Genomic DNA, 17,701 nt, shown 5'->3' with positions numbered 1-17,701 from the left:
GCATGCTGCCCCTCACCATTGCCCTGTGCTTCCTCATCATCTGATCACACACTACCTGCACGTTCATGGAGTGGAAGCCCTTCCTGTTGACGAAGGCACCGGGCTCACCTGCTGGTGCCTTGATAGCCACATGTGTACAGTCTATAGCACCCTGGACGCGGGGGAAGCCGGCAACGGCTGCAAAGCTCACTGTGTCTGACTTGCCTGGTCACAGCGGAAGTGTATGAAGGTCAATGCCCGTCTGAACAGAGTGTCTGTAACCTGCTTGACACGTGTGGACAGCTGATTGGTAGACAATGCAAAGATCACCCACCAAGCCCTGGAAGGAGCCAGATGCATAGAAGTGGAGGGCAACTGTGACCTTCAGAGCTGCTGGCATGGGGTGTCCGCCCACGCAGTTAGGGGAGATCTCAGGGCCAATCATCTGACAGATACAGTTCACTGTCCCCCTTGACAGTTGGAGCCTCCTTCAGCATTGCACCTCAGACATATTGAAGTAGCTGCTTTGCCGCCTGTATACCCTGGCAGCAGGATAGTGGTGTCTTCTGTGGCCCCTTCCACCTTGGACGACCTCTTGGCTCTGCGCCCCTTGTACCTGCGCCTGGCCTCCCAAAGGTGGCTCCCCTGGAGGCTGATTGTCCACTCCTGGCATCCTCTTTATTCTATCCCTCCCTTCCTCCTCAGAGGAGCTGCCTCCAGTAGAGATGTCAGAACCCATACCCAGGCTAAATGGAGGCCTCCGGTAAGCTGCAGGCCCGATAAAGATTACTGTCTGCAGACTGGTGAGCTGAAGCTACAAAGTACAGAGAAAGCTATTGGAAATCGATCTGAACTGCTAACAATCACACAGGCAAATTTAAAACACTTCCTGCAATAAATTCTTCAAATAAAACATTAACAACCCCTCTGAGCCCATATATCCCGCCCGTGGATGAGGTTTATTAAAAAATCACTTACCCGTTGCGCTTGTGCGCCGAGCCGAAGATTGCACAGACTCCTCAAAATCAGCGTCGATTGCCGAGTTAAGGGCCTTAACAAGGCCTTTGATTAATGGTGGGTGCGCGTCGCGCTTCATAGCGCACTGCGGTTTGAGTTTCTAAAAGGTGTGAGAACAATGGAACTTGAGATAAAAGGAGAAAGGTATTTTAGAGTTACTGTGGAGTTGGGGATAGCTATAGCTGGAGCTGCTGTTTGAGCTGTGAGATGAGCAGCTGGAGCTGAGTTAGGAGCTGATTGCTCTGAGCTGGGAGGAGATGCCTTTTGAATCAGCCCTCCAGTCAAGCCAGAAAAGTCTTGGGCTGCAACAAACAGTTTTATTCTGAAGTTTGGATTCCATAGCAGAGTGGAAGCGAGTTACAGGTTATCTGTTATGCCTTTGTTGAAGTTACAGCAGTTTGCCTTGGGTAATATTACTGGATTTCTTATAGTTAAAAATCTGTAAGGATGTGTTGCCTGGAAGGTGTACTTGTGGGCCTGACTGAGTGGAGAGTCTTTTTGGGGGGAATGTTTGTGAGGATAACTTTAATTGTGCAACAATAATTGTGTGCTTAATTTTTCTTTTATTCTTATTAAAATCCCAAAAGTATTACTGGACCTCTTACTGCTGAGCTTGGTACGTCGTCTTCTCGTTTTCAGAATTCCAAAAAAAGGGTATGGCCCATAAGCCAAGTTTCCCTCTGGGATTTGGTTTACGCAGCAAATAACACCTGCTGTGGTTGTAACGGCTCCCAGAAAAGAAAATTATGCATCTGCCAAGAGCTGGGTGAGCTTCAGAGATTATTAGCACTCTGACCTGAACCTTCACATGTTTTGTTGGGAAGACAATATTCAATCAGCTCTATTTCCAATGGGAAGAGTATTACTGACATTCAGCTGACCTTTCTGCAAATACACCATTTCTTGAATAGCTACTGAATAACATTAGCAGAGGTAGGTAGTGAGCAGAAGAGCTCTGAAGAAGAGTCATATTTGTCTCGAAACGTTAACTCTGTTTCTCTCTCCGCAGATGCTGCCAGACCTGCTGCGTTTTTCCGGCATTTTCTGTTTTTATTTCAGATTTCCAGCATCTTCAGTATTTTGCTTTTATTTAAGGGAGTGAATATGTTCGAGGTCCTCTCCCTGTTATTAGAGATAAAAACAGCAATTTCCCTTCTATTACAGAAAAAATATTAGTATGTAACCAGAACTTTAAATAGAACTTACAAATTTATATTCTTTCAGACTGAGGACTACCTGAAACACAAGATACGAAGTAGGCCGGAGAGGTCTGAACTGGTCAGAATGCACATATTAGAGGGTAAGAAAATATCTGAACTCTGTAGGAAAACATTCTTACCAACTTTATAATTACATAATCCATGAAGTATTTCTAGAAAAAACATGTTTTGTGTTGCAAATTTCTTCCCATTAAATATTGGCATGAAATCTACAGAGACCTTGGCAGAGCCTTCGCTGCAGGCCACTCAGATGAAGCTAAAAAGAGCCAGACTGGCAGACGATCTAAACGAAAAGATCGCTCAGAGACCAGGTCCGATGGAACTTGTGGAAAAGAACATTCTTCCAGTAGATTCCAGTTTAAAGGAAGCAATTAAAGGCAAGTAGCCATTCATTCCACGGTTTGATTAGCTTTGGCCTACTGAGACTGATGTGAGAGAGGAATAGGAGCAAATAGTAGATGTTATGAGGATAAGGGTTAAAAATAAGTGTAATGAAAGAGAACAAAAAGAAAGACTTGAGTTTATATAATACGTTTCAGAACTACAGGGTGTTCCAAAGTGCTCTGCTGCCAATTAAGCACTTTTTGAAGCGTAGTCATTGTTGTGTAGGAAATACAGTAGCCAATTTGCACAGGGCAAACTCCCACATTCACCCACGTGATACCAGATAACCTGTTTTAGTGGTGTTGGTTGAGGGATAAATATCGGGCAGGGCACTGAGGAGAACTCCTCTGTTCTTCTTCAAAATGGCGCCATGGGATCTTTTACGTCTTGAGAGAACAGATGGAGCGGCAGATGTGGAGAAAGGTGTGAGCCAGATCCTGGGTCAGAAAATGTCCAGCAGGTACATTTAAAGGTTTTACTAGTGGGGTAGGAGTGCTCCTCTGGGTCTTTCAACCTCCTCCATCCATGTACAGCCTCACGATTATAAGCGTGGAGCTTCCCTCCCGAGTGCCAAGAATCATCCTTAGGGTCACTGGCCATGACCTCCTGCCACTGCTTTCCCCACTTGCTCATTGGCCAGTCTGTCAATTTGACTTGCTGCAGGGCAGGAGGTTACCCAAAAGTATTCTAGTGAGGCCCTGCGTTAAGACCGCCTTCTCTTACTGTGTTCTTCAGCAAATTACCCACTCCCACGCACCCTCATGGACTTCTTATTAATATCGGGGTCTTGATTTCAGCTTGGACAAGAGAGGAAATAATAATTTCCCAGACATAGTCTTTTGGGAGAGAAAGAATTTTAAAAAAATAGGAGATGGGGTGGTCTTATCGATTAAGGAAAAATTACAGTATGGAAAGAAACATTCTTATTGATAGTGGCACTCAAATGGAGATTGTCTTTGAATTAATAAATAATATATCCACCATAGTGCACATAAATTAAAGACCATCAAATAATGGCAAAGAAATCAAGGATGAGATTTAGAATGGTTTGCAACATTAACGATCCTGTGCTAGATGTGGCAAATCAAACATTTGTCCATCAAAAAGGGAAATATTTTTTGAATGCATATCTTGTTCTTGTGAATGAAGGAATGAGTAGAATGTTCAATAAGTATTTGCCTCTGTTTCCACAGAGGAAAGTGACTCTTGGGACTGCAGGGTTCTTGAGAAAGATATGGATTAGTTTGAATTGCAAATAAACATTCGGAAGGAAACCTAAAACTTAATGTGTCTCAAAGTAGAAAGATTGCCAGGATTGGTTGGAAAAACATAGCAGAGACACTAATGTTAATGCAGCTAAGTCTCTGTTGTTTAGTAAAAGAACCTAAATTTTTTTTTTTGTACGTCTTTCCCTTATTGCCCATTCATTTTTGCTTTTTATGTTACTTGAGAAATCTGAAGACGTGAATTGATGCGGACCAATGGGGGATGTTTAAAGGAGTAGTTATCCATTAGTAGGACTGGTTTGTGTCAGTGGCATTAGGTGGAGAGAGGTGGGAAGCAGGAAGAGTGCCATTGCAAGTACTTGTGCCTTGCCTCCACCAGAGCAACGTAAGTGAACTTCTCATTAATAAAGGCATTCCAGGCATCCTGGCCAGTTGAGGTGCATTGCCCTCATCACCTTAAAAAGGAATCTGAGCTCTTTCCCATGTTACCCCTGCAGGTCAAAACCTCACAGATGCACAATGTTGTGCAGAGCTCAGAACATCATACTCATTCTGGAGACCCTGGCAGGTGCAGACTGAAGGACACCTCCAGATCTTTTCTTTTTAATTCATTCACGGTATGTGGGCTTCACTGACTGGGCCAGCATTTATTGCCCATCCCTAGTTGCCCTTGAGAAGATAGTGCTGAGCTGCCTTCTTGAACCGCTGCAGTCCATGTGGTGTAGGTACACCCACAGTGCTGTTGGGAAGGGTGTTCCAGGATTTTGACCCAGCGACAATGAAGGAACAGCGATATATTTCCAAGTCAGGATGGTGAGTGCCTTGGAGGGGAAATTGCAGGTGGTGGTGTTCCCATCTACCTGCTGCCCTTGTCCTTCTAGATGGTAGTGGTCGTGGTTTGGAAGGTGCTGTCTAAGGAGCCTTGGTGAATTCTGCAACCTGAACTGCATCCTCAGATTGTTGGTTGCTTGTTCGATAACACGTCTGGTGGTCATACGGAATATAAAAAAGGGATATTTTGCTACAGTTGAATCCACATCTAGAGTACGGAATACAGTTTCTTATTTAGAAAGGATATCAATGCATTGGAAGCAGTTCAGAGAAGGTTCATTCAACTAATACCTGGGATGGGGGATTATCTTATGAGGAAAAGTTTGACAGGCCGGGCCTGTATCCATTGGAGTTTAGAAGAATGGGAGGTGATCTTATTGAAACATATAAGATCCTGAGGGGACTTGACAGGGTGGATGCTGAAAGGATGTTTCCCCTTGTGGGTGAGATTGGAGCTAGGGGACACAGTTTAAAAATAAGGGGTCGGCCAAGGAGATGAGAATTTTTTTCTCTGAGGTTCGTGAATCTTTGGAACTCTCTTCCCCAGAAAGCGGTGGAGGCAGGGTCACTACATATTTTTAAAGCAGAGGTAAATAGGTTCTTGGCTAACAAGGGAGTCAAAAGTTATCAGAGGTGGGCAGAATGTGGAGTTGAGGCCACAATCAGAACAGCCATGAACTTATTGAATGGCGGAGCAAGCTCAAGGGGCCAAATGGCCTATTCCAGCTCCTAATTTGCATTTTCATATGTTTGGCATTCATTGTAGTGCTGTGTTTCTGATTATAACCCCTTAACAAAACCTGGTGTTTCTCATCAGCACTAATGCCACTGACACAAACCAGCACTAATGGCATTAGGTGGTGATAACTGGAAAGAAACAAAAATAAAAGACAAGAGAATCGAGGGTTATGGGAGGCAGACAGGAGAAAGTGAAGTTGAGACCACAACTAGTTCAGCCATGATCTTATGGAATGGCGGAGCAGGCTTGAAGGGCTGAATGGCCTACTCCTGCTACTAAGTCCTGTGTTCCTCTGTATGTTCCTATAACCATAATTTTCCAAAAATCTTTGGAAATAGAAATTATGCCAAAAGACTGGAGGGTGGCAAAGGTCACACCTTTATTCGAGAAAGGAGAAGAGATACACTAGAATTGGTTAGTTTTACCTTGATAAAGAGGCAGAAATTGCGGGTTATCATAATGATTATCAGTAATAATGTTTGTTTCTTTCATAGATTGAGGATTATCATAGATAAATGCAAATTGTTGTCACTAACACCTTTAACACGGAAAAATGTCCAAAACTTAGGAGTTTTGACAAAGTGTTTTTTGCACGGAGGGTTTTTGAAACAAGGCGTGCTTTGACTGGAGCGGTTGTTGGGGAAGAGGGCTATAACTTTTAAACGAGAAATATTAATAAGTCTGAGAATGAAGAATAAAAATGGTTCAGGAAAGAACAAAGAAAGGGGTTCAGGTCAGATCAAGTATAGTACCGCTGGCATATGTGTGCCGAGTAGCCACCAGGTGTGTTGCAAAAGCTATGTTCTAGAATTCTGTGATACTGCTCTCTGGTTGGTGGGGGAAGGTTATAGATGGGCAAGGGACCTGATTTTAAAAACCATATTTTTGAAGTCACATGTAAACTGAGGTGAGATTAAATAGCAGTAGAGGAATTACCATTTACCTTAAATATTTTGCAGTTGAATTACTTCACTCTATTTTTCAATGCTATTTTCTCTTCCTTCCACCAATTTTCCCCTTTATTTCCTGAAAACCAATTCATCTGGTGGCTTATACAGATGCATTCTGTCTCAGATAAATCGCTTCTCTACACACCTGGGTCTTTACAGGACTGTTAGCTGTCTGTGAAAGCTGTAAAACTAAGCTCAATCCTGTCCTCATTAGACACCCATGCACGCAAACATTTTTCATGAGAAATCTTAGGATTGTAATCAATACCAGGACAATCATTCATTTTTTTTCATCAGCCATGCTGCTGAGGCTAATTATAGGACTCGCTGCTGTACCAATTGTGATCAGCTAACTCTGCGCATACAGAGATCAAACCCTTGAACCTTCTGTGTATTTATGGGTCACTTGCACACAGGTGAGAAAATTTCTGGGCAAGTGGCGTGCACACTTGATGAGAATAACACCCCTTTGACAAAAAAAATGCCATTTGCTTATCTATATTTTAAAAGAAAAGAATGTGGATTTTAGTTTTGGTAGTTAGACTGAGCTAAAGATTGCGGTTATCATGAAATGTTTAGGATGAACAGTTCTGAAAGATAATCAACTTATTTAAGTGATTGGTATAATTACGATTTGTTGTAACCTTGGTAAGTATTGGATTTGTGCCTACTAGGCATATTAACATATGTATACTTAATTCTTAAAATTCATAGCACCATGTAAAGGAAGCAAAACATCAGTGCCTGGTGCACGTGGCAGGTTGGAATACAATTAGCAGGAGTTGAATCAACATGGCCATTCTGATTGCATGTGATGAAAGGGTTTTATTATGTCAATTGGACTCCAAATAACTTTTGGCTACATTAACCCACTGTCTATGAAAAATACCAGTACTGTTAACCATCCATGCTATGTAATTGGATGCTTTTTTTTCAATGTTCAATTTAACAGGGTTTATGTCAGCAATCAATGTGGGTCAGCTGTGATAGATATATATATAAATAAAGACAACTCTGCTGACATGCTGGTGGAAAAACTTTCCTACAGTCATGTTACTAATTATAAAGTGAAACTTCTGGCCATAAATAACCTAAAAGCAGAGAGGGGCTGTTCCTTCTTGTCATTTGTCACTCACCCGGAACAGTTCATAACGCTGAAAAATTAATCTCACATAGTTGATCTCTGGAACACTGTCCCATGATGTTAATGTCCTGCTCAACATGGAAATGGTAAAGTTGGTAGTAAGGCAGTGGCAATAACAATAAGAAGCCATTAAACAAGTGAAAAACAACTTAAGGGTATTTGTGACTGACTCCTTTCAGATTTCAAGTTATTTTAATTGAAATGTTGAGGGGAATTTTGAAAAATGAGCAGTTTTGGGTTGGGCAGTGGGGAGCAGGGGTTAAAGTCAGAAAAATCCGCTCGCTCCCGACCCAAAACCACCTCCAACCCTCCCATTCCCAACTTTACCTGATCCGAGGTGGTGGGCTGCAGTTTTGAATATGACGAGCAGCTTGTGACCTTTGACTGCTGCCAGCCGGGGTTTCCCAGCCATGGGGATACTGGCAGCTTCCTCAAGGCTGAACCCTCATGGATTCAGGAGGTAAGTGTCTTCACAGTTACCGTCTGGATCCAGGTGCTTGTCTGAAGAGGCTCAGGGATCAGGACACCACCTCCATCCCCAGTCGGACCTCAGTCCCGGCTTGGGCCTCACTGCTCCTGCCATAATCGGTGACCGGCCCCCTGCCTGTTTGGAGACCCAGATGTTGAGGCCAGGATGAGTTTCAGAAACTGAACATAATTTTCTCAGCCACTTGTAGGCAGGCAGGGGGATGCTGGAAAAAATTGTTTAAAAAAAAAATGCATCTGGCCGGCTCTCCGACTTTTTTCTGCCTCCTATGGATTTTCTCGGGGGCAGCTTCAAAACGATGACAGCAACCTGCCTGACAGTAGCAGGAAGCTGATTAAGGTATTTGAAGGAGTCATTATGAATAATTTCCCCTGAAGATTTCATTTTTCCCAAAGGCGATGGGGACCCCCCTGCAATATTAGTTCACAGGAGGCGAGTGCACAGCGGGAGGTCCCAGCAGCTTTAAATTTACAATTATATCTGATGTTTATTTGGCAAAAACAGGAAGCCTGCGATCAGTGGTAGGCACTCACTTGCCATTGCTGCAGCCTCTCCTGGAAACTGCTATCACTGAGAGTGCTCGAGGTAAAGAAAAGTCTTCCGGCACCGGCAGCCTCATCTCCTTTTATTCCATTGCTCTCTCTTGTGTCCCAGTCTTGTAGCTGCCACCCTCTCACCCTCTGCACCCTCCCTTCACCTGCACCCTCCCACCACCCCGAATTGAATAGCAAACATGGTGGTCGGCCGCCTCCCTTAAGATAATGTCGGCAAGTGCACTGCTAAAATGAATGGAGTCGGGACCTGGAAATGGTCTTGACTCCTGTAAATTTTTTAAAGTGCACAAGATTCCCTCAAATGTGTTTAACACAAGAACAGAAGAACTAGGAGCGGGAGTAGGCTATATGAATTGTTGAGCCTGCTTTGCCACTTAATATGATCATGGCTGATCTTAGGTTTTATCTCCCCTTCCTGTCTGGTCCCCGTATTCCTTGATTCCTTGAGAGACCAAAAATCTGTCTCCCCAGCATTAAATGTGTTCAATGATGGAGCATCCACAACCCTCTGGAATGGAGAACTTCAAAGCTTCACAACCCTTGAGTGAAGTAACTCTCCTCATCTCTATCCTAAATGATCAGCCCCTTATCCTGAGACTTTGTCCTCATGTTTTAGATTCTCCAACCAGCTGAAACAATCTCTGTGTCCACCCTATCGAGCCCTGTCAGAATCTTATATGTTTCAATGAGATTGTGTCTCATTCTTCTAAACTCCAGAGAATATAGGTCCAACTTACTCATCTTCTCATCATAGGACAACCCCCTCATCCCAGGGGCCAATTTAGTGAACCTTTGCTGTACTGCCTCCAATGCAAGTATATCCTTTCTTAAATTTGGACATCAAACCATTAGTATTCCAGAAGTGGCCTCACCAAAACCCTTTACAATTGTAGCAAGACTTCTTTATTCCTGTACTCAATCCCTTTGTGACAAAGGCCAGCATGCTATTTGCCTTCCTAATTACTCGCTGTACCTGTATGCTAACTTTCTGCATTCCTTGTGCGAGCACACTCACGTATCTCCAAACATCAACATTTACAAGTTTCACACCTTTTAAAAAATATTTTGCTTTTCTATTCTTACAACTAAAGTGAATAATTTCACACTTCCCCACATTATACTCCATCTGCCCTCTTGCTTTAGTCAACCTGACTACATCTCTTTGCAGCCTCTCTGTGTCCTCCCCACAGCTTACCTTTCCACCTGGCTTGGTATCATCAACAAACTTAAATACATTACTCTCTGCCTCTTCACCAAAGCGATTAATATAGATTGTAAATAGCTGAGGCCCCAGCACTGATCCTTGTGGCACTCCACATAGCTTGCCAACTCCAAAATGTCCCATTTATACCAACTCTCTGTTTTCTGTCTGTTAACCAATCCTCTATCCATGATAATACATCACCCCCAACTCAACGTGCCCGTTTTTGAAAAAAAGTCAAACTAAAATAGGAAACTATTGTTGCGTAAATGAATGCATGCTACACAAGCAATATGTATTGACTTGTTCTTGAATTTAATATAACTTCACTGTTCATCAAGACCAGTTACTTCAATCCATATTATATGGCAGCTGGCAAAATTGTTCAAGTATAGGTACGTGTGTAGTTAAAATGTCAGTTGAATTTGGAGTGTTTAAACATGATTCAAACATCACTAAATTCTTGCCTTAATGTAAAATAGCTATGATAAAATCTGGTTAGGATAAGTAAATATGTAGCATTCACTTATGAGTTTAATATAGGAATGTCGTGTACACTAATCATCCTGGTAAATGAAAATATGGCACTTTCAGAACTAGCCCTTAAAGCATCACACTGTCCAAATTAATTCCTGTTTACCAAAGATCATTCAAAGCTTCCCCAAAAGTATATGGGATTTTTTCTAATGATAGTAAAATGAACCCAAACTGATTAAAATTATGCAACGTGTATTAATTAAGTAGATTGATTGGATTTATCCGAAGTTTTAAATTTCTCAAGTTCATTCATTCAGCCTCGAGACAGACTATTCAGCATTTCTTGTTACTACCAAAGTTGACTGATACTGTTGTCCCAATTGTCCCACACTCCACTTGCCACTCTGTTGAAGGCAATGGCTCATGCTGGTGTGTGGTCCTGCAGATGCCAGTGCATCTCAGCAATCTCATCCAACTGGCCATTTTCAAATGCAAGGCAGTGTAACTAGACAGTAAATATTGCCATTTTGTTCATCCACGGAAGAGCAGCAAAGCCAAGTGTGAGCTTGTTCTCATAGGAGACCGACATATGCACACATCCAATAAGATTCACAGGACATCAAATCAGGAATGGGAACCGTGACAAATGTTTCATTTCTCCCAGAGTTCTGTAGTTATGTTCCAGAAACCATTGTTGAGTAAATACGTGCATGTTACAGATACAAAATGTATTGACTTGATTTTGAACCTAATATAACTTCACTGTTCATCAAAACTGGTTACAGAAAACCACATCAATCTGTTTTATATGGGCAGCTGACATAACTGCTCAAATATAGGTACGTGTGTAGTTATAATGTCAGTTGAACTTGGTGCGTTTACACATGATCCAAACATCACTAAATGCTTGATCTGATAACGTGGTGAAGGATAAGATGGGGTGATGGTGGCGTAGTGGTAATGTCACTGGACTGGTAACCCAGAGTCTCAGGCTAATGCTCTGGCAGCTAGTGGAATTTAAATTCCATTAATAAAATGTGGAATTGAAAGCTAGTCTCAGTGATGGTGACCATGAAACTATCACCAATTGTCGTAAAAGCCTACTAATGTCCCTTAGGGAAGGAAATCTACTTTTCATACGTGAGTGATCTGGCCTACATGCAACTCCAGATCCACAGGAATGTGGTTGACTCTTAACTGTCTTCTGAAATGGCCTAGCAAGCCACTCAATTCAAGGGCAATTAGGGATGGGCAACAAATGCTGGCCTTACCAATGACACCCACATCCTATTAAAGAATAAAGAGAAGGATAGAATTGAAACCAACATTTACACGCTTCTATGAGCATTTATTTACAGAGATACTTATTACAAACATGCACCTCCTAACCCAACAACCACAGTTTGTTTGTTACAATTTATAGGACCACAAGTGAATCCCCAGTTAATGTCCACCACCTGCATACAGTTAAATACTATTAATATACAATCAGCATAAAACATTTTGTGAAAACCAATTGCTACTCTGGCTGAAATCACTAACATGCCCTAGATCTGTTGTAATGGTGTCTTTGACCTCTAGGCACTCATGTTTTTTATTTATGGAAAACATGAGAAATGTGCACCATTTGATAGCCAGTTGGACGTGGTTTGCGGAGAGATTTATGCTCCACTGATGCAATCAGATGATGAGAAGATGGATAAAATTGATAACTTTTGAAACAATACTTTGAGTTTTGAGATAGTTGTGGGTAAGCAAAGTTATCTTAGTGTTTCTGCACTGGAATGTTTTTCTTTAAAAGTTCATGCAGCTAATAAAATGACAAGCATTTCCTGGTTTCTCAGATCCATTTCAAAAGCATTGTGTTTGAACATTGTACTGACATGTGCTTCTTTTCGCAGTTGGCCAAGTCCATTACCCCAAAACCTTAGACACATTCTCATTTGATGATGACAGCTGTGATGCCTTGTCTCCAGAGCAGCCCGGGAGTCAAGAGTCACAAAGCTCAGCTCCTTCTCCAGGGGAAACCAAAGTGACTGAGTCATCATCTTCCTCATCGTCACCTGTACCGAACACCGTTATCCAGGTGAGTGCTGTGAAAATGAACTAGCTCCTAGTTGGGAATTGGGGCGGCAGGTTAGCAATCTGAACATAAAGATGACAGGGTATCAATAAGAAATTATCATTTTTATTTCACATCTTACTTCTAAATAGCTATGGTTTAAATAGAGGTTGCTTTCTCTTCACAGAAGCTGCTCTTATATTGTGCTATGGCCCTTGCTAATAGGTACCTGATGTCTGGGTCTTGATTGTGACATAAAAATAAAATTTCTGAGGTTTACTAAGACTGAAGGCAGGAAGTCCTGATAAATCAGCTTCTGGTCTTAGTGACACTAAAATTAAAGCAAATTACTGAAGAGGCTGGAATACTGACATAAAAACAGAAAATACTGTTAATTACTCAACAGGTCAGGTTACAATAAAAACAGAAAACGCTGGAAAGACTCAGCAGGTTTGGCAGCATCTGTGGAGACAGAAGCTGAATTAGCGTTTCAAGTCCGTATGACTCTTCAGAGCTGAAAAGAGGTAGAAATGTGATGGATGTTATATTGTTGAAGAGGTGGGGTGGAGCAGGTGGAACAAACTAGAAGGTCAGGTATAGGCGGGAGCTCAGGAGAGATCTCAGAGCGCTGACCCTTGTTCTGCTATTAACACATTCTGCTACCTTACCTTTATGCCATTATTAGCAGCTCCTTTACTCTTTAACACTACCATTAACACTCCCTTTGTCTTGTGTCCATAACATCTTTGTCAATCTCTCCTGAGCTCCCAGCTACACCTGAATCTTCTATTTTGCTCCACCTGCTGCAGCCCCCCTCTCCAACAATATAAAATCCATCATATTTCTACCTCTTCTTAGCTTTTAAGAAGAACCATACAGACTCCAAACGTTAACTCTGTTTCCCTCTCCACAGATGCTGGGTCTTTCCGGCATTTTCTGTTTTTATTTCAGATTTCCAGCATCCGCAGGATTTTAGGTCAGATTGCATCTGTGGAGGGAGAAGCAGAGTTAATGTTTCAGATCGATGGCATTTCATCAGAACTGGAAAAAGTTAGAGACGTAATAGGTTTTAAGTAAGTACAAAGGCAGGGTGGAGTGCGAGAATAAAAGGGATAAGGTGGAAGGCTTGAGAGATTAAATGACAAAGGGATTTGCTGTTACAAGGGACAAGGAAGGAAACAAAAAATTAGCCAGGAAGAGGTGTAAATAGGAATAGCAAAATCATCACTAACGGCTGCCATCTGAAAAAATAGAGGTAGAGGTTAGTGAAATTATTGAACTCGATGTTGAGTTCTGGAAGGCTATAACATTCTTAAGCAAAAGTTGAAGCGCTATTCCTCGAGCTTACGTTGAGCTTCATTAGAATGATGTTGAAGCTGAAGTCTGGTTTTGTAACTCTTAGCATGTATTACCTTCAGCTGCATGAGACCTGGTTGTTGGTGGGTGTCACCACCACCAATATGAAAACTGCTCAAGTTTTAAAGTGGAAATCAATCACTCTCCTTGTGAATTAGAAGAAGGTTAATTTATCACTTAAGTTAATTTTGATGAAAGGGCTTCATGGCCAATACAAGTTGTATCGTATGCTGTCTGGACGTTAGGTGATGCTTGCGCAGACGGTACAATTAATTGCTCACAAGCCGGACAGCCCAGTGGATCTCACTTCATGTCCATCGGCCCCATGCACCTCAGTACAGACCAGCACTATCTGCTGCTGGATTCATCATCTTCACTGTTGAAGAAGAGAAGTACCTAAAAGAGGCAGATCCAAGTCCTTGAAGTTGCTACTGATGATGCTTGGTAGTTAGTGCCTCAGCAAGAGGTCTGGTCCCCATTTTGTGTCTGTGGTACGTCGCCTGAAGGTTTAATATTTTTGATTGTTCAATTTCTTCATCCCCTGTATGCAGCAAGATTTAGAGCAGTTTGCCCATCTTCGAACCTAAACTGCCACAGCTTTTCTTGCATAGTTTACATTATTCTCATTTCTGACACAGCAGCTAGCCTTCATTAGCTTTCAGAAAATTCCTAAAATTAATTTGATCATTCTTTTACCAGTTCAAACCACTTGTATATTTTTTTCATGTGGTTCTATTTTTTTTTTTACAGCACCCTTTTAAACTTCTTTCCCCCACCCGCCATCCTGCATGGTTCCAAGTATGCATTTTAATCTTCCCTGTAAAGAGACCTGTCATGTAATGTTCTGTCACATAACATTAGCCCATGGAGCCAACAGCAGGCGCTAAACCTTTGGAATGTTACCACCACACACATTTTTTTAATATAATGTTCACCACTTGAAACATCCGAGCTTTTAAAAAAGGCAGTTCCTTATATCAGCCAAAAAGCAATAACCATTATTCACTTACACTAATGTCAATTTAAGAGTTGCCTATTACAGCATACCAAGTGCTGTTTACTTCATTCTTAAGAAGCTGTGTTTGCTTGCTAATTCACACCGTGTTAATAATCAATTATTCTAATCCGCTAAATTTGCTCTTTACATTAAAGTTGATCAGATCTTTCTAACTGTTCTGAAACCTCTGTGGATCTGATCTTTCAACAGCAGAAACAGGGAGGTGTGTTGAAATCAATCCTGATAGAAGTTTAAAACTGGGAAAGGTCAGTGCTGTTCCAGGTCTGCTTGCATGAGAGCCAGCAATTACTTTAGGTCTTTAGAAATCGCCCTGACCTCGCATCACAACAGCGTCTGTGTGACGGGAAGAATCCTGAAATCAGAGGGGACCTGCTAACAGGCACTTCACTGTCGCAGGGTCAAAATCCTGGAACTCCCTTCCTAACAACACTGCGGGTGTACCTACACTACATGGACTGCAGCAGTTCAAGAAAGATGCTGGCCTAGCCAGTGACACCAACATCCCGTGAAAGAATTTTTAAAAAACTTACTGGGCCCAGAGAAAAAGAAACACATAACTGATGGGAGGGAGCTTGAAACACGCCAATAAGCTCAGTGAAGACTGGAGCAAAACCACAGGCAAGCTGCTGAATAAGCTAACGTGGGCAGCTCTCTGCAGACAATAATCAGTCCTTCCTCCAATGCAATGAGTGGCTCTGAAAAGAGCGCTTCATCGTAGATACTTTCTTGGCCACCTTGCACTGGAAATGATCCTGGTTTTGCTGCTTCCTGCCAGCTCCACCATCTCAGTGGTCAGGTAGATACTTGAGAACAGAAGCCAGATAAAGGTGAGATCCAGCTCCCACACTTGCAGCATTATGGTCCTTATAATGGCTATCATGAGCAAGAGACCAGTTGCATTCATTCACTTGGATATGCTCACTATAAACAGTGTGAAATCTATATAATAGAGCATTTTGTGTAATTGTCCTTTTTGTTTGTGAGTGATTGACAGCATTGGCCTGGATTTTGCAGTCAGCAGTGAAAGGATGGTGCTCACCACTGACCTAAAAGAAAGCTTCCCATAAATATCTCGTGAGCTCTGTATCATGGATTTCTCCTCTTATGACATCAGTTTCGTTCTGATGCCAACTAAAAGAGATCTCTGGCATCCTGGAAAATGAAGTCATCAAGCAGCTTGAGTAGTCAATCAGGCAGCAAATCAGGAAGTAAAAAGCACTGAATATCATTGGCTTTTTAATCATATTACAGAGATTGAAATAAACATTGGGACATGCACATAAGATTAAAGTAAAAGATCAAATATAATTAACAGAAGATAATTTTTATTAGTTTATAAATCTCTGGAATTTTGGAATGGAGACAATAACACTCCAGACTTCTAAATTTAAATTTTCAAGGCCAGAGGGGTTGTTCATGGGTAATTATGACTTAGTACACAGTTTAAAAACTCAGTTATACCTCATTCAACAAGGCATTTTCAGTACTTTTTAACAGTGATCGTAGTGCACAAAAAGTTGAAGTCCACATCAAGTCAAAGATTTCTTTGCTGTTTGTATCTGTGCAAACTGCAATAGTGCACCCTGTGGAGGATGCCTAACAGGAGCTCCTAGATTTCCACATTTAACTGCACATGTGTGAACACCAGAGGTTGCTGTTAGTTTTACAGAGTAATGACAGCAAGCACTGACAGTTTTGAGTCATTGACAAAATTCAAGTCATTGTTTACAAAGGCTTATAAACGATAGAAGACATAAAAGTCTCCCTTAGCTTTCATTTCTGGTGCAAGACCAGTGTACTCCACGGGCTTTTGAAGCTCACGCCCTATCCAGGCCATTACTCTTTCAGAAAGATTACAAAAGATTACTATTGCTTTAACCTTATTCCAACTTTTGAGCAATTGTGCATGTACGCTTCTGCTTGTGCACTTGTTATTTCCAGCCAGGGACAGATTAATGCACAGTATGACCTGTGCCCAGAGACCCCAGTCAAATATAGGGCCCCCAGTAATAGAAACCATAATGTAGACAGGCTTCATACAGCTGCAGGATCACTTTGGTTTATTGTGATATGATTTGCTTTATTATTAATGCAGCGTGAGAGTATCCTGGGTCATCTACTTCATGCGTTTTGTTACACGTTTGTGCTTTAATGGATTGGAATGGGATGGGGGTGACTGTGCAGAGTTTCAGAGAGACCCCTAACTTTGTAATACACATGGGACCCAAAATTCTTAATCTTGCTCTCCTTCCAGTGCACTGAAATCTGCCCTATATTGTAGACGAGCCAAACTCAGAGCGCCAATGTTATTAAACAGTGCGGACCCGCTCCCAGTGGAAGACTTTGCAACTTATGAAAAGTCTTTCCATCGCAGAATATGTTTCTTTAAATTGCCTAATTAATGCAATGAGATATAATGATCATTGCAAACTGTTTCCATTAAAGTGCTTTAAACAATAGAAAACTGCCAGATCTTCTGGGAAATAAAAAACATATTAGATTCTGCATGTAATTAAGAGCTGCTCAGAAATTTTGTGACCAGTTATGTAAAACCATAGGTTTCTGAATTGTAGCTTTGATTAAAGGCGAGCTTAAGGTCTTAGAAGTGGTTGCTGCGCCTGATGTCCTATCATCTGTTTCGTATTAGTATTTGAATTCAGTCTTTCCAGTTGCCAGATCTGTGGTACTGCAGGCGCCTGATTCCTTAATGATTTTAAGTCTTTTTTGTTTAAAGGAATGGTAGGCACATTTGGCAGCTGCAGCATTAGAGATCTGCACTTTTTGTCCTTTTTATATGAGCTAGTTTTATTCCCTCAACAGTAAATCTGCTACTTCCAAAATAATAGATGCTCAGCTGGAGGGCTAATATACCTACAGTGCCAAAATGCAAAGCTCTGCCTGAGGTTTACATTGGTAAAAGCATCTTCATAAATTGCATAGACCTGCAAAAATATATGTTGCCAAGGGTGGAAAACGTGTTCCTAAATTATTAAATACTGTGGGGAATATTCAAGTATGATATCCCATGACTGGGTATAAATTAAATTGCAGATTCC

General features: G+C 41.6%; 2 protein-coding genes across 8 annotated transcripts in view; both read left to right on the top strand.

The window, feature by feature from the left end:
• The window catches only part of lyrm1 (LYR motif containing 1), an 862,750-nt gene that overhangs the window by 740,373 nt on the left and 104,676 nt on the right, over positions 1-17,701 (top strand). The gene's annotated exons all lie outside the window — the stretch shown is intronic.
• Positions 1-17,701, top strand: part of mrtfba (myocardin related transcription factor Ba) — a 290,981-nt gene that overhangs the window by 235,772 nt on the left and 37,508 nt on the right. For all 7 annotated transcript variants that reach the window (XM_078559102.1, XM_078559106.1, XM_078559104.1 and 4 more), the window contains 3 exons: positions 2,221-2,296; positions 2,432-2,593; positions 12,111-12,295. In XM_078559102.1, the coding sequence (XP_078415228.1) occupies positions 2,221-2,296; positions 2,432-2,593; positions 12,111-12,295 (423 nt within the window). The remainder of the gene's footprint in view (positions 1-2,220; positions 2,297-2,431; positions 2,594-12,110; positions 12,296-17,701) is intronic.

The sequence above is a fragment of the Cetorhinus maximus genome, chromosome 15 (assembly GCF_964194155.1).
Source record: "Cetorhinus maximus chromosome 15, sCetMax3.hap1.1, whole genome shotgun sequence".
Classification (NCBI taxonomy): Eukaryota; Metazoa; Chordata; class Chondrichthyes; order Lamniformes; family Cetorhinidae; genus Cetorhinus; species Cetorhinus maximus.
Note: the sequence above shows the minus strand (reverse complement) of the source record. Positions and strands in the feature narration are given on the sequence as shown.